The sequence below is a fragment of the Lepisosteus oculatus genome, chromosome 2, assembly GCF_040954835.1.
Source record: "Lepisosteus oculatus isolate fLepOcu1 chromosome 2, fLepOcu1.hap2, whole genome shotgun sequence".
Taxonomy (NCBI): Eukaryota; Metazoa; Chordata; class Actinopteri; order Semionotiformes; family Lepisosteidae; genus Lepisosteus; species Lepisosteus oculatus.
Window position 1 is genome coordinate 48,437,123 of NC_090697.1, and position 18,148 is coordinate 48,455,270.

Consider the following 18,148-nt stretch of genomic DNA (forward strand, 5'->3'; position numbering starts at 1 on the left):
ACATCCATTGATTATGTGCTTTTAAGCATATGTTATTAACATTTAGTTTGCTTTTTTATTGCTTCCTAACATAGGATGTTTTAAAGGATACAAATCATGTTTCAACATAAATACCTAGATTTTTTGCATCCATAGCTTCTTCAAGTTCTGTGTTTTTTGTTGTTTCTGTATTTGTTTGTGACAAGTAATTAAACTACACTTAATCAAATGTAATCTGTGAAGTATTTGACCAGTCTTGAATTTTGTTTAAATCTCCTTCAAATTCTTTTACCACTTCCTCAGTGTTTACTAATGCTTTTATATTGATATTATCTGCAAATTTGACTAGTATTCTAACTATACAATCTAATCTATATCATTGATCTAAATCAGGATAAACAGTGGTCTTTAAACAGAACTAATACAGATTCCTGTGGTACTCTCTTAATTACATCACCCCAGTTGAGCATTTACCACTTATCTCCAGTTTCTTTTGTATCAGTTAACCAGTTTTCAATCCACATAATTGCTTTTCCTTAAAAATCCTCCACCTTTAGTTTGAGAATTAAAATTTTATAAAAAACCTTATCATATCATCTGAAAAATATTTATACTACTACAATATGCTCCATTGTTTGTTCAAAGAACTAGTTAAATATGACTTATTAGGCGATAATTACATGATTCTTCATTGTACTTTTTATGGATATGTCCTGTTCCACTGAAAGGGTATGACCTCAGTCTTGCGTGACTGTTGGAAGGATTTTGCTAACAGTCTATGAACAACATCTCTATTTCCTTAAGTACAGTTAGTATTATATCATCAGCCCCTGAAAATGTGTTTATCTTAAAAGTACATGTAACAGTTCTGCCTCTTATAAGGCAAATTCAAATTCAATACAGAACCTTTTTATAATGATGTTAATTTCTTCCTTGGTAAGTGCCTGAGTGAAATACTCATTTAGTTCTTCCACCATTTCCCTTTCATTGTGTAAAAGAACTTATTTTTGTTTATCTCTGAGACACCTTGTTTAATTGCAACTGAAAGTAACTCACTGTATATATTTCAGCCTCCACTGTATTAGTTTTTGCTATCTCTCTTGGCTTACATAAGATCCTTTTTAGATGCTTGCAGTTCATTATACTTAATTTCTTAAATTGATCTACTTTTTTCGGTCATTTTATAAAGTGCTTTCTTTCTCCTTATATTTTCTTAGTTGATTTATTAAACCTATTGGGCCATTGTTTCCTAGACTTTGAGTTCTCTTAGGCTTTGTGTCTTTAAATTACTCGATAGTCTGCTTTACTAAAAATCTAAACATTTGCTCTGGACTCTTATCTTTAGAGTATTAAAATATACTTATAATACATAATACCTACCGTAATCTACCATATTATGATAGCAGTTATTTAAAGTTTATCTCATTACATCTTTAGTTTATCTGTACTGTCTTGATTGTTAGAGAAAATGTAATACAGCATCGGCTGTGGAGCCTTGTGGAGCCGAAACATTGTGTTTCTTTTCTTTTCTTTTCACCTTGGAATAAACCTTTACTTGTTCCTTTGCAGCCTGCACATGCTGACACAGCTACCTACTTGAACTAGCTGTTGAGGTTTAGCCTATTAAAAGCCTGCTTTCATGTGCTTAAACATAATCACTTTATGTATATTCAAAACAGACGCAGTGGCCTTATTAGATATTCTTACTTTGGCACCCTCTTAGGTAATTTGCAAGACAATGAGATAACTTTTGTTCTGAATGTTGAGACAACTGTCCTAACAATGACAAGTATGTGAGAGGTTTTGTGGTTCCATGTTTTTGCATTCTCTAACGGCGACTGAGTCCGTGAGGCTTGTAAACGTCTGTCACTTAACCAGTGCCAGACACAGCTTAAGGAAATCAAGTCTACACCTGTTGTTACAGTGTTTCCTATGCATGAAGTAGAAGCAAGCATTGATTCCTTCAGCTGTTCACATTGTTTGTTCTGAGATGACTGCAAAAACTATCCTAGGCCTGAAAAAGAAACACAACTAACCAGGTTCAGATCAGCTGTAGCAACTCTAGCCTGACTGCTGGCCTATAATAAAGATGACAACTTTAAATTAGGAGATATGCATTGATTTACAGACTCTAGTATATATCACATTTTACCATCAGCCATATCACCCTGCAGCTCACAACTGACAACCCACGGAAGCTCAGCAGGTGTGAACCTGGTCAGTACCTTGATTGGAGACCTCCTGGGAAAAACTAAGGTTGCTGCTGGAAGTTATGCTAGTGGAGCCATTACAGGGCACTCATCCTGTGGTCTCTGTGGCTCCTAATACCCCAGTATAGTGACCAGGCGTCGTCCTTCAGATAAGACGTAAAACCGAGGTCCTGACTCTCTGTGATTATTAAAAATACCCAAATCGAAAAGAGTAGAGGTGTTAACCCTGCATCTTGGCCAAATTTCCCCCTGGCCTTTACCAATTATGGCCTCTTACTTATCACAAACTAGGAATTGGCTTCATCACTCTGTTCTCTTCCCCGCTGATAGCTGATGTGTGATGAGCATTCTGGCACACTATGGCTGCTGTCACATCATCCAAGTAGGTGCTGCACATTGGTGGTGGTGGAGGGGAGTCCTTATTAATGTAAAGCACTTTGAGTGGAGTGTTCAGAAAAGCCATACATGTACATGTACATGTGAATTTCTAGGTTCATGTTACAAAATTGAAGTAAATGTCAGGCACTGCTGTCTTGCTCCATATATTATGTGTTTCAGGAAGGTATAAACCAATTTCACAATAAAAGCCGTGGACCTCAGCCAAGAAATTACTCTCATAATTTTTGTTATTTATTGGCCTCTTCTAAAAGGAAATGTTGACTTTCAGTTTTATTCAAGGCGACATTATGTTGTTAGCCCAGCCGAGGAAATTATGGGTACCAGACGCACCTCATTTTACAGTTGTTAAATGTAATATGGGACAGATTTAGTTGATGGATCAGAATGAATGTTTTGAATGTTATCTTGTGTTGTAAGTCTTAGTGTCCTTTGGAGCACATTGACTGACTTAATAGAAAAAAGCCTCTAGACTTCCTCACACTACTTCTCATGCCGCTCACTGTAGTAACTGATGTGAAGTACAGGGAACACTTCATCTGGGAAAACTGGTTCTGTAATTCCCCCAAATTACTGTCTCCTTAATTTTGAGCTGTAAATGTTTACGCACGTACAGTATATGATGGGATGTTGAGATTATAATTCACAAATTTGTGAAGCCTGATGTATTCACAGATTGAGGGATTAAAACTATAATGAAGACATGATTGTTATTATATGATATATTTATAAATAAAATCTAATCTAATGTATGCAAACATTCAGGTGGGTAGCTGCATCAGCATGCGTAGGCTGCAAAGGACAAAGTAATAGGTTTATTCCGTGCTGAAACAATAAGAAACAATGTTTCGACTGTGGATCCTTCTTTGCGTGTAAGATTCTAAAAGCATTAAGGCATAAAATAAAATTAAAGCATAAAAGCATTAAACATAAAACATTCTAAAAGCAAAATAATTGATTAGATCATCTAAACCGAACTAATTGGCACATTATTTGTGGTAGAATCTTTTCATTTTAAGGCTTAGCGGAGTGTGGATGTGTTGGAGACAGCTGATGGGTTCAGAATGCTGGGAATTCGAGGAACGAAACCAAGGGTAGTTTGGGGATCCCATGAGACAACTCAACCAGCTCCAGATGTCCAAGTTCTTCATTACTGCAAGGTCTTTGAGAAAAGGGGGCTCAGTGGTGACCAGGGAAGCCTGAGAACGCTTAAAAATTTCAAGAACACCACCCACAATTGTAAACACACTGTCAGGCCTGGACGTCTGAGCTATTGTGTCTGTCTCCTTTGGCTTGCTTCAACAGTTATTCTACAACCAAGGAATATGTTTTTCATCTTTGCTTAGGTGGAAAATCAACAATAATTTTAATAATAAAACGGTTTAAATTTTCAGCAGCCATATCACCCTGCAACTCACAACTGGCAACCCACTGAAGCTCAGCAGGTGTGAGCCTGGTCAGTACCTGAATGGGAGACCTCCTGGGAAAAACGTAAGGTTGCTGCTGGAAGAGGTGTTAGTGCGGCCAGCAGGGGGCGCTCACCCTGTGGTCCATGTGGGTCCTAATGCCTCAGTATAGTGACAGGGACACTATACTGTAAACAGGCGCCATCCTTCGGATGAGATGTAAAACCGAGGTCCTGACTCTCTGTGGTCATTACAAATCCCAGGGCGCTTCTCGAAAAGAGTAGGGGTGTAGCCCCGGTGTCCTGGGCAAATTTCCAATTGACCCTTACCAATCATGGCCTCCTAATAATCCCCCTCTATGAATTGGCTACATTCTGCTCTCCTCCCCACTGATAGCTGATGTGTGGCTCACTATGGCTGCCGTTGCATCATCCAGTTGGATGCCGCACATTGGTGGTGGTGGAGGGGAGTCCCTATTGCCTGTAAAGCGCTTTGAGTGGAGTGTCCAGAAAAGCGCTATATAAGTGTAAGCAATTATTATTATTTAAGGCTATAAAAAACTTAGTCTTTACTGAAGTGGAAGTTCCACAGCTTAGTGAAGCAGTGCTTACTGCATCACTTTCTATGTGTTCATTGCCATTTGTTTAGTTCAAGTTCAAGTTCAAGTTTATTGTCATTACACTCATATACATGGTATATGGTATAGCTAGCTCTCAGACATAAGTAGTACAAAGAGAAAAAACAACAACAACAATACAATTGTGTAGCAAAAGAAAGACAGAGACAACAGGCAGTGTGCAAAAAACAACAACAGACGATGTGCAAAAAAAACAACAGGCATTGTGCAAAACAACAAAAAGGTAACAGGTTATGTGCAAAAATATGCATCAACAGAATAAAATAAAGGGATAGAAATTATGGGGAGTGAGCTTTTGACATGTATGATACAGGTAGATTTTCAATGTGTGTTTGGGTTTTTGGTAAGAAAGAAAGAAAGGAAGAAGGCACTGTGAGGTTCAGATCGTAGGTGAGAGGTGAGGTGAGATGAGAGTGAGAGAGGCTGGGAATTTAACAGTTTGATAGTGTGGGGGTAAAAACTGTCTCTGAGTCTGGTAGTCTGGGCCCGAACACTCCGGTACCGTTTTCCAGAATTACATTATACATTATAACATACTGTATCGTAAATGATGTGGGCCAGTCTCTGGGTGACTTTTTATTAATGTCCTTAAGTACCATGTAGTGCACTCTGTTTGCTTTCCTGGTCTTTGATAGAAAGCAGTTCTTTATGTTTATGATGTCTCCCAGGGGTTTTGTAAGGTATATTCTTGCAGTCTGTGATGAATTGAGATTTTCCATTGCTATTTTCCAAGTAGTTTAATATAAAAGTAGAATAATGTATGTAACTATGTTAAGATGAGATTTTAATTTTGTACTTCCTGTTGAAATGGGTACATTTTGGGTTTTAAGAGGGATTCACAGAGCATGATTGTTTCAGATAAAATTGGTCTTTGATCATTTTTAATTTTTTGTGAGAACCTGTGTTTTGTGGGTTAGAATATGTTTTTAATTCTCTTGTTTATCAACAGTACAAAGATATTTTTTTTTCCTTACAAACAGACTTTTTTAGTTACCACTATACATTTTATGTGGTTGTACAGATTGCATGGGATATTTGAAAGCAATTCTCTACTGTCAGTATGGACACTGAAAATTTGAGTGATCTCAGTACTGTTTAGTACCATGCAAGAGATACAATTTTATTGCATTATGGTAAAGTTATATTGCATTAGGCAATTAATGGAACTATTTTTGGTGCTGTGATCAAAATAACTGCAAAAGACATTACAGGAAATCTAGGATATCTACAAATTCAGAACCTGAACCTGAATAAAGTTAGAATGCCTGAGTGCAGTGTATTTACATCCCTACAGTAGATGCTGAGAATTCCAGACATTTTCTCTTCATCGTTTGAAATCACCTATAGTTTGGGCTTCGCATTGTAAAGGGAATTCTTCTGGTTAATACACATGCAGCCATTGTTTCTAAATGTCTCTTCCTGATTTGGCACAGTTAAACTATTGACTGCTTTAAAACATGAATATTTTAACACAAGGCAGGACAAGCTGATACACCTGAGACACATGCAACTCTTTGAAAATAAATGTCTTCCTTGGCAAATGATTCAACTTTGAGTCACAATCACAACAGGATGTTTTATTCATGCTGGAAAGAGAAGAAAAGAAACACAATGTTTCAACTGTGGAGCCTTCTTCAGGTGTGAAGTCTTCACACCCAAAGAAGGCTCCACAGCAGAAATGTTGTGTTGCTTATCTTCTCCTTTCAGCATGGAATAAACCTTTACTTGTTCCTTTGCACCCTACGCATGCTGACACAGCTACCTACTTAAATTATTATAAAATTGTAATTGTATGTAAACATAGGAATAACCAGAAATTTTACCCCCATTAATCTCATGATGGCTCAAGCCTAACACTTTTACATACAAATAAATGGACTCCTGTTGAAATACATTTCCTGTTTTTTATTCCAGTTGGTCAGGGTGACTCTGCGGCTGTGTCTCAGAAAGAGGAAGAGCCTGAGAAGATGGAGGACCTCCAAGAGGAAGCTGAACCTCAGGTGAACGGTGAGAAGGAAGACCAGGATTCTCCAGCTGCAAATGATATTACACCAAAGGAGGAAACACCAAAAGAGGAAAAGGCAAATGAAGCCAGTGAAGTTGGATTTAAAAAGGTTTTCAAGTTTGTGGGCTTCAAATTTACTGTGAAAAAAGACAAGACTGAAAAGACGGAGCCTGTGCAATTGCTGACTGTGAAGAAAGAGGAAGGTGAAGAAAAAAGCTTGGATGTCACAGAGGATGCCAAAGGAGATGAATCCAAAACAGAAGCTAAAGCAAAGGTGCCAGAAGAGCAGGAAGTTACCAAAACCGCTGATGAACCTGCTGGTACAGAGTCACCTTCAGAAAAAGTCAATGGGGATGCAACCGAAAAGGTAGCACAACAAACTGAACCAAGTGAAGATGTTAAACCTGAGAAAGAGGTGGAGAAACCAGCAGAGTCTCCAACCAGCCCACTCCAGGAGATTCAGTCCCCTCTGAAGAGATTTTTTACACAGGGGCTCTTTTCCAGTTTAAAAAAGAAGACCCCCTTTAAAAAGACCAAAGAAGAAGAAGTGACTGCTGAGGAAAAGGCGGTTCTTGTGACTGTGGAAGAAAAGCATGAATCAGAGGAAAAGACAGAAGATGCTCCTGCACAAGAGGAAGAGAATAGACCTGAGGAGGCAGCCCCTGAACCTCAGCAGGAAGAGCCTCTTGCGCAAGAGGAAAGCAAAACCAGTCCCCTGCCAGAGACAGCACCGCTTGTTGTAATAGAACAAAAGGAGGACGAGATCAAAGTCGAAATTGAGGTTGCACCCAAGGTAACTCAAGAAGATGATGAGAAGCCATCAGATTTCCAAAATGCTGTTCTAGAAGAGGCAACTGAAGTGACAAAAGAAGTTGAAAGTGTGGAAGAGCATCCGGTTATGAAAGAAGAATCCCAAGAAAGTGAAGCTACCACTGAATCAAAAACTACAGAAGAGCATGTGCCAGATACCCTTGAAGAGCAACAGAAATCAGAGCACCCTAGTCCTGATGACACTCCCACAGCTAAAACGCCTGAGACCGTCACCACTGAAGCTGAGATTTTGTCCTCACAAGAAAAGGCTAAAGTTCAAGGTAGCCCCCTTAAAAAACTGTTCACAGGGACTGGTTTAAAGAAACTTTCTGGAAAGAAACAGAAAGGAAAGAAAGAAAATGAGGCAAAATTGGCAGAATCTGGTGAAAATGTGATTGAACAGATCCAGTCATCAACTGAATCTGCAGAGGTACAGAAAAGTGATAGCTCACCTTCCTCACCTGAAGAATCTACCGAACGTTTTATTGGTGAGGAAGCCCAGGCAGAGACCCCTGGGCCAGACGTTGAAGGAGATGGAGCTACCTCTGATGGAGAGAGGAAGAGAGATGGTATTACACCTTGGGCTTCCTTCAAAAAGCTTGTGACACCAAAGAAACGAGTCAAAAGGCCTTCTGAAAGTGACAAAGAAGACGATGCCAATGAAAAGCCTAAAAGTGCAACTATGTCATCCACGGAGAGCTCTGGATCAACAGAGAAACCAGAAGAACCCAAACCAAGTGAAGAGGAACAGAAAATGGAGCGCAGTATTGAAGAGCCCAAAAAGAAAGTTGACACTTCTGTGTCTTGGGAAGCTCTGATCTGTGTAGGATCATCCAAAAAGAGAGCTCGGAAGACATCTGACTCTGATGACGAGTCCCCTAAAATTGAAGAGGAAGCACAGAATTTAGGAGAGGAATCTGCCAAAAACAAAGAGGCAGCTGTGGAGTCTCCAATTGCAAGCTCTCAAGAGGCAGACCAAGAACAATTAGCTTCATCACCAGACCAGGCAGGGAGCCCCTCAGACGGAGAGGGGGTGTCCACCTGGGAATCCTTTAAAAGGCTTGTCACTCCAAGAAGGAAGGCCAAACTAGAGGACAAACCCGAAGAATCTCCTGCAGTTACCACTGAACAAATACCTTCTGACAGTGAAGCTGGAAAAGAGGAGTCTACATTTTCTTTAAAGAAATTAATTCCAGGTCGTAGAAAGAAGAGGTCAGATGCAAAACCAGAACAGGCTCCAGCTGATGAGGCTGATAAAGCAGTTGGATCAGCAGAGGAGGACTCTGATACACCAGCTGTAGTCCCCCTGTCAGAGTATGATACAGAACAGATAGATGCTACTGTGAAGATAGAGGCAACTGCTGAAGTGAAGCCAGAGCAACAAGAGGAGACTCAGACAGTAGAGATCAAGCCTTTAGAATTCACCCATGAAACACAACAGTTATCGGAGCTGGAAAAGTCTGGAGACACAGTACCCTCTGCAGATCAACACATTCAAGACATACAAGTATCTGTGGAGAAAGCTATACCTGACATGGATGAACGGTCACCGTCCTGGATCTCTGCAACAGTCACAGAAGAAATAATTCAGGAGCAAATAGAAAGCATAAGTAAACATCAGCCACTTAGTGATATCCCTGAAGAAGTGGCAGTAGAAGAGACTACTATAACCAGATCTCCTACTGAAGTGGAAGACCACATTTCTCCAGATGACACAATAGCACAAGACATCATGGAGTTGACATCTGAGGCAGTGACAGCTCTCGAGCAAGCACCTGAAGAGTCCTTTGCCGAGGAGACAACAGAAATGGTTTCAGCAGTCTCCCGATTAACCGAATCCCCAGGAACGTCTGGCGACGCTACTCCTGTTCCTGGAGTTTATGAAGTGAAACAAACAGATAAAATTCTGCAAGAGGTTGCAGAAAACATAAAGTTGACGCCGATTGCCTTATCTGTAACTAACACTACTGAGCAACCAGAAGAAACTGTTGTGGTAACTGTCCCACATTTGATGGCATCAGCTGTAAAAGAAGATCCTATTGTGATGCAAAAAGAAGCAGAAGCAGTGGCAATATGCACAGGCCTATCCACTCAAGAAATAGAAGCAGTGGAGACAAATTTACAAAAATCCACAGTTGAAGTTATTACTCTGGTAATGGAAGCAATATCCACGGAAGTTGTTGCTGAGGAAAAGACAGAGACGTTTCAAGAAGCAGGGGCTGTTGAGGAAGAGGTTTGTAATGCAGAAGTACAGGACATCAAAACTGAATATCAGGAAGTGGAACAACAAGCTGAGACAGGGGAGAGAGTCGAAGAGAAAGAACTCCAAGAAGACAAAGCATCCCAACAAGATGGTGAGATAGGCAAGGTCTCTTTGGAAACAGAGACAGATTCAGAACTTCAGAAAGAAGTATGCAAAGCTCCCAAGGAGAGTGAAACAGAAAAGGAAAGTGGAGAACAAGCAGGAACATTAGAAGAAATTATAGAGCCAGAGTCACTTCAGCCAATCACAGTCAGTGGACAGCAAGATGAGTGTGAACATGAGGATCAAGAGGTAGTAGAACTTACACCCGAGCTTGAACCTGCTGAAGGTCCAGCAGTAGAAAGAGTCGAGGAGCTTATCTGTACTACACCTGTAGAGGTAACTGAAACATTGGTTGCAGTAGAAGAAAAACTGCAAGAATTCAAAGAGGTTAAAGACCTTGCAGACCTTGAAGTACCAGCAGACGAAGTCATTCAATGTGCAGCACAGGAAGTAGTTGCCTCAATACCTGAAGCACCAACTTCTGAGAGCTCAGAGATGAAGGAGGCTTCATTTGCTGTATCAGCACCTGCTGTTGAACCTGAAGTTCCAGCAGTTCAAAAAGTAGAGGAGCTTATCTGTGCTTCGTCTGTAGAGGTAACTGAAACATCAGTTATAGAAGAAGAAAGAGTGCAAGAATTCAAAGAGGTTCAAGACCTTGCAGACCTTCAAGTACCAATAGAAGACGTCATTCAATGTGCAGCACAGGAAGTAGTTGCCTCAATACCTGAAGCACCAACTTCTGAGAGCTCAGAGATGAAGGAGGTTCCATTTGCTGTATCAGCACCTGCTGTTGAACCTGAAGTTCCAGCAGTTCAAAAAGAAGAGGAACTAATCTGCGCTTCGTCTGTAGAGGTAACTGAAACATCAGTTATAGAAGAAGAAAGAGTGCAAGAATTCAAAGAGGTTAAAGACCTTGCAGACCTTCAAGTACCAATAGAAGACGTCATTCAATGTGCAGCACAGGAAGTAGTTGCCTCAATACCTGAAGCACCAACTTCTGAGAGCTCAGAGATGAAGGAGGTTCCATTTGCTGTATCAGCACCTGCTGTTGAACCTGAAGTTCCAGCAGTTCAAAAAGAAGAGGAACTTATCTGCGCTTCGTCTGTAGAGGTAACTGAAACATCAGTTATAGAAGAAGAAAGAGTGCAAGAATTCAAAGAGGTTAAAGACCTTGCAGACCTTCAAGTACCAATAGAAGACGTCATTCAATGTGCAGCACAGGAAGTAGTTGCCTCAATACCTGAAGCACCAACTTCTGAGAGCTCAGAGATGAAGGAGGTTCCATTTGCTGTATCAGCACCTGCTGTTGAACCTGAAGTTCCAGCAGTTCAAAAAGTGGAGGAGCTTATCTGCGCTTCGTCTGTAGAGGTAACTGAAACATCAGTTATAGAAGAAGAAAGAGTGCAAGAATTCAAAGAGGTTAAGGGCCTTGCAGACCTTCAAGTACCAGTAGAAAATGTTATTCAATGTGCAGCACAGGAAGTAGTTGCCTCAATGCCTGAAGCACTAACTTCCGAGAGCTCAGAGACAAAGGAGGCTCCATTTGCTGTATCAGCACCTGCTATTGAAGCTCCAGTGGTTAAGGAGACTGTTGGTATTCTTAAACCCCCATGCAAAACCATAAAATCTGAAGTAGCAGAGGTGAAAACAGAAGATTTAGTTTTAAGAGAAAGAGTGAGTTCAGTCAAATTTAAAGATCAGCAGGAAACCCCGTTTCAGGATCAGCATACAATTGATGAGGCTGCAACTCTACTGGTTGAGGCAGCAATTGGAGCTGTTACTGGCAGCCTTGCTGAGGAGAAGGATGAAAAGTCAGAACTAGGAGCTCAACTTTTTAGTGTTCCTGAGAAATCTGACAATGAAGATGAGACAGGTGTTTGTGAAAAGCAAGGAGAAACAGGAGATGTAACATGTGAGCAGGTGGAAATGCATGAACGTGTGATTGAAACAATTGTTATTGAAAAGCAGAGCACGATGATTGTGCAGCAGATTATCCAAAATGTTGTTGAAAACCTTACAGAGAAGGTGAGTGAATCTCAATGCGATATCGCTGTTGCCAGAGACCACAAGGAAAAAGAGCAAATCACTACGGAAGAGTCATCATCTACCAGTGATATCACAGAATTGGAAAAAATATCTGAGCCACAGCCTGCTGCTGAAATCATTTCTGTTTGTGAAGAAACTGAAGTACCACCAGCAGAAGCAGAAGATGAGAAATTACCAGAAGACACTCTGGTTGAAACAGAAACAGAACTTGTTTCTGAATCAACAGCAGAAACAAATGCTAAGGAAGACTCAGAGATTTCTGGAGAAAAGGCATTTGAAGATAAAGATGGAGAAGGAGAACAGAAAACAGAAACAGCTGAACAAGCAGCCGTTACAAAAAAAGAAATAACAGAGGAAGACAATGAAAAATCAGAGGGTGTTGAAGTGCCAGAGGAATTACAGATATCAGCTATTCCAGAGACAGAACATTTGACGGCTGGTAGTGCAGAAGAAATACAAAAATCTAAAGAGACAGAAAGCACACTGCTGGAAGAAAAGTGTCAGGATGTTGATGCTGAAGTTAAAAGTGAAAAGATTACAGTGGAGATTGCAGAAATGAAAAGCCAGGAGACAGAAGTGAAAATGCAGGAAGAAGTTGTGGAGATCCAAGGAGGAAATGTGATGAGACAGGAAGTAGAGGAAGTGATTGTCCAGGAAGTGACAGAGCAGGTAGAGTGCTTAGAAGATGGTAGTCAAGAAGAAAATGATGTTGTAAAAGAACACAAGACAGAGGAAGATGCAGAATGTGAAGCAATTCAGACAAAGTCTGTGGAAAAAGAAAGCTGCACTGCAGAGAAGTCGGAGTGTCAGGAAGAGAAAGAGCAAGCTGAGATGCCGACATTACTGGAGGAAGATTCTCAGAGAAAGGCAGAAAGTGAGGATATTTTACAAAAGCAGGAGGAAGTAAAGAGAGAAGAGGAAGCCCAAGAAAAAGTCTTTGAAGATGGAAAGGCTCAACAAGAAGTTGACGAAGATGTACAAGGTGCCCAAACTGAAACACAGGTATCTAAGGTTTCAAAAAGCCAGAAAGAAGTGGTGGATGTTACTTTTAGTCAGGACAACAAAGTAGAAGAAAAGAGTCAGCAACCAGTTTCAGAAGAGGTGCAACATGAAACATCCATCACAGATGTTCAAAGTCAGGAAACAATGGTGAAAGATGCACTAGGCCAGGTAGAAATGAAGGAAGATATCCCAAAACAAGAAAAAAAACCTGATGTAAAGAGTGAGAACACAGACAAAGAAGCCTTACAAGAGAAACCAGAAGTTGTTGATGTTCAAAACCAATCGGCAGAAGCAGTGGATTTACAGAGCCCAATAGAAAGTACAGTAAGCCAAGAGCAAGTAATGAAAGACAAACTGAGCATAGATAATGAAACAGAAAATGTACAGGAAACTGTAGTAGACTCTGAAAGCTATAAACAACAGGCAGGAAATGCACAAATCCAGACAGATGAAACGGAAGCTGTGGCAATCCAGAATCAAGCCATAACAGAAGAGAGCCAGAAAGAAATTGTGGAAGAGGTGCAAATTGAGACAGCCGGGGCTGTTGATAATAAAACAGAAGAATTACCAGTGAAAGATGACGTGCAGCAGGATGTTGCTAAAACAGATGTGAAAACTGAGAAACTGGTAGAAGATACAGAAATTGATCCACCAGTGGTGAAGGATAAACAAATTGAAAAGGATTCAACAAGTGGTGTAAGCCATGATGCAAGTATAGATGCACAGGGCCAAAAAACCTTACAATGTGATGTGTCGGCAGTTGAAGATTTGTCATGTCAGACAGAAATCAAGGAAGAATTACAGGCCCAGAAAGATTTAGTAGAAGATGCAAAAAGCCTGGAGACAGCACGGGAAGATGACATATGTCAGAAGGCAACTTTAGAAAGTGTTCAGACAGAATCTGTGTCAAAGGAGGTAACAGAAAGCCCAACAGAAGCTATAGAGGAGACTCGGTCAACAGTTCTGGTAGATGGAGAGACTGTGTCTAAGGCTGATGTCGTACAAGATCAGATGCTGTCTTCAGAGAGTGAACAGAGCACAGTGGATGTTGTAGAAGATGTTCAGATCCAAGCAGAGACGAGTGAGAAGACTGAAGTCAAACAGGATGAGCCAAAGGAGGAGTTAGAAACTGAAATAACCCAGGAAGCTGAGAAGGAAACAGAGCAGGTGTCTTCAGAGCATACAGCAGCTTCATGAACTGGTATGTTCTTCTTAGAAGTTAATTTGAAAATGCTGTAAAAAAGAGAAAGGAGTAAGTATTCTATTGTGTGAACATAAACGCTATCTTTATATAGCACATTCAAGCAATCTTCCTCCCACTGATATTTTACTTTTGCTTTTAACTGCAAATATTGAATTCAATCCTCAGAAAAATAAGGGGTCATCTAAAAAATGTATTTTAGAGAAAGTTGGCTGTAAATTCAGAGAAGAGAATCCCTGCCAGAACCCAACATTTAAAATTAATTTGAAAGTCAGGTATTGCCCAAATTACGTTCATGGAACCACATCAAAAGTGATCTGATTCAGCTGGTTTATTCAGCAACATTAGCTATGAGGTAGCATAGCTCATGTAGATTTACTACTTTTAGTTTAGTTTTTTATGGTTTGTATTATTTTTATTCCTAGCAACTGATCGGAAGCATGGCCTAAACTTTTGATTAACATGTACGTGAAGATATGTATGATTGCATTTCTAAACCTTTGTATTTATGTCCTTCAAAAACAACATACAAAGAGTTTGGACACCTGGCCTTCCAGAGTTTTTTTTATTTTTGTGATATGTTGCATATTCATAATGCAGTTCTTTGAAACAAAAGAATGAATAAAAATATATCAAAACATCTAGTCTGTTTTTCAAACAGAAGCCATTTCAAAAGGCTGGTCTCGACAGTAGGGTTTGAGAAATGAGCTAACTGACATCTTGGGCAGTTGTTATTGTCGGCCTACTTTCATCAGCCAATCAGGCAAATCTTCCCATATCGCTTTTAAACATCACTCGACTTTTATGAGGAGGATTTGTTGGCTGGGAAATGAAAAAGCTTTTGTCCGAAACCTGAGTTGCCGAGAGCCCTTCGATTTCAAAGCAAGAATGCAGTAGTTTTCGCCCGCTTTGAGCAGTAGAGCCGAAAAGGAGCCGGTGCTGGGGCAGATGAGCTTTTGCTGACAGATTCACCACAAATTATTTACAGAAACACCATGTAATGTGTTGTCAAGCAAGTTAAAAGAACAGGTGTTAAAAGACATCAGGAGGTGCAGTATGCTGAGAACAGTACAGTATATTGATGAACTGGGGTTTATTTTGTTGTACTAGGCTTACATGAACAAAATATTTAAAGCCAATGTTTGTATAATTAAAAATGAAAAGTATGTACTCCCAAAAATGGAAGATTGTATTTTTAAGAATGATAGAAGAATGTATCAACCATAAAGTCCTAGTATATCTCCTATCTTGAGTGCTGTTACTGTAAACTTCTTAAATGATGAGTGTGGATCTTAATTCATACTTATTTCTCTGGGGAGTCCACCAAAGGCCAGCTTAACATCTGAATCTGGCACCAGCTTGTAGACAGAGAGGGAGGAACCCAGCTGAATGTTTAATGAGCAATAATGCAGCACTGCAGCAGCCCTGGAAGACAGCAGCAGTTTACTGTCTAACGTCCTCTATGCTGGCCACACCTCAGTGGGCAAGTACTTTTCGACACTGTAATAAGAATGCTTGAAAGCAGGGTCTGTGGTGCACTAGATTAAACCGAGGTACCGCTTCATGAATGGAAGAATGATTCAGCATTATGTCTCATTTTCCAAGAATTCTCATCATCCTGCCAGTGCAAAGGATTTTTAATATTAACCAAAGATGTCACCTCCCAATTCTTAAACTTTTAAGACAAGAAAACTGTTTTTAGACATAGTAAAAGGATGCTTTCATCATCTTGAATTTAGATTAAATCTTCATGCTTTCATGAACTAGCATTTTTCTAGATTAAAAATGGATGCACATACATTACTTTATGTTGCTAAATACGTATTTGGTATTATGATAATCAAAACTCATAACTGGGTACTTATGTATTTAAACATAAAAATACGTCCAAATAAACCTTTTTTTTGTTTTTTTTTGCTAAACTTTTTTATTACTTTGATGGTCCCAAAAATGGTGAACAAATGGTTTGTAAAGAGCTTAGCTTTAATACAACAAACACTTTTTACTTATTCTTCCCTCCTGAATATATTTGTTTTCTTCACAGGCTCATACAGAAAGAAAGGAATCTGTTCCGAGAAGACAAAATTGAAAATGGGGAAAAGAATACCTTAAGGTGTCCTGCGATTACAAGGGTGCGCTCTGAACCAAGAGCGAGTGACAGAAGGACATCTCAACCTACTCTTCTGTGGCATCGTTCCTGTCACCAAGACAACCCTGGACTGCCTCCAGGAGCTTACCCACAATTCTCCTCTGCTTTGACCTAACAAGTTTCAATGCTTTTACCCAGATGAGCTTGTACTTAATGTGATGTCTGTGTGCTGACTTGATGACCTTCCACTACCGGTATTATGTCCCGGGAGGCCTTTTACTGTCCTTTAGGAAGAACTCAACCTGTGTGTCTCAGAACTGGAGAGTATGTCCTTGTATATTGTATTTATATCAGATGTAAACTCACTCCCCCCTCCCACACACACTCTGTCCTGCTTCCTCCAGCCACTTTTTTGTATTTATATGACGTTTTGGTCACAGAACAATAGTTGTCATTATAATGTCCTGTCACTTCAGGCTACTGGGGAGATTACAATGGCATGGTACAGGTACGCTTCCAATGTTTAGTTTTGAATGGGTTCAAATCCTGTTAAGTCTCTGAACATTGCTTTCTTGACAGGTGTTTGACTTGACATTTTATTGTGACTGAGACATTTAAGATGTGAAGCGGGGATAAAGAAAAGAAATGTGGGGTATATTGTTTATGCTGCAACTGCAATTTCAGTTACTGCTGTTAATGTTGTAATGTTTCCTATAGACTATAAGTAATTAAAAGTGTTACTGCCTGCCACTGTGAAACAGAGCAAAATACCTTCAACTAGCTATCGCAAAATCCAAAAGCTTTTTGATGTCTGTCTTTGAGAGATGAAAAAAGATAAAAGCATCTAAATCTTATGCTCATGTGAGGGGAAATATATATATATACATTCTTTTTAAAGTTGTATCGCCTTGATTTTCCTGTTGTAAACACAGCTCTAGTTCCTTACCAACAACTATAAAGCATGTACAAATATATCTGACTAAACATGCAACACATGCAAATGCTAATTTGTTCAATAGAGACTGGAGTTCGAGGTGTAGAGGACCAAAATGTGTTTTTCTGAGAGCAGATGTAGCCCTGATGGTTTCTGTAGTGTATATGATCTCGTTATTCCCACACTACACACTGGCAATCACTGTGGTTGAGAAAATATGAGAATTATGTATGGAAATTGAATGTTATTGCTGAGCTGTGTGTTAAAGTTGTTTAAAAAATCTCTTAAGCAGTTAAACATTTACTCCACTTTCACATCACCACAGAGAAAAAAGTAGTCCTATTGTACCCTCTCCTGGTAACAGCTGGTATAGGTTGTTAAATTTCTGTGGTATAAAAACAAGAGATGGAGGAACAAGAGTATGAATCATTGCAAATTATTTGACTATGGCTCTTTCCTTACCCATCATTTTAATCTGTTATTTTTAAGCATTTTTTAAGCTTTATTTACAATTATGCCAGATGGACAGTACACATTGTATTGTACTACTTAAGTATACATGACGCCAGATTTGTAAGGTGTGATTTGTGTCGACAGCTCTGTGGGAATGAAAGTGTTGGACGACACTTTGTGTGCAGAAGAACACTGAGCCACTGTGATATTACCAAATATGTTTATATATTAAATCTCAAACCATTAAGAAGAACCAGTTATGCAAGATACCTTTGACAGTTATTTCTTTTGACACAATTCCAAGAGTAACAATAAGAAAGTAAAAAAATAAATGTTGCTATGGCACACAAAAAAGAGGGCAGCTCTCATCTCTGCGTTAGTAATTGGGCATGAGCTTACAACGTGTTTGGATAGCCTCTGTCAGCTGCAGAGATTGGTAACATGCATTAGTCTCCTTGTGCTTTTTATAACACAACCTGAATGTGAACTTCGTAACATTTGTACAAATTGTATACCTATGTACCTTAAATCATATTGTAATAACAACTTCTGAAAAAGAAACTTGTAACAGTAGCATGAATTTAATTCTGCCTTTTATAGTTCCAAAAGCTGTTAATAATATGATTACAAATTCTTGTCTAAATTTCATTTAAATAAAGCTAGCTTTAAAAAATG

The 18,148-nt window shown here is 39.5% G+C and overlaps 1 protein-coding gene across 2 annotated transcripts in view; it reads left to right on the forward strand.

The window, feature by feature from the left end:
• The window catches only part of akap12b (A kinase (PRKA) anchor protein 12b), a 65,123-nt gene extending 46,975 nt beyond the window's left edge, over positions 1-18,148 (forward strand). For both annotated transcript variants that reach the window (XM_069178695.1, XM_069178697.1), the window contains 2 exons: positions 6,543-13,997; positions 16,042-18,148. In XM_069178695.1, coding sequence (XP_069034796.1) covers positions 6,543-13,993 — 7,451 coding nt within the window. In that variant the 3' untranslated portion in view covers positions 13,994-13,997; positions 16,042-18,148. The remainder of the gene's footprint in view (positions 1-6,542; positions 13,998-16,041) is intronic.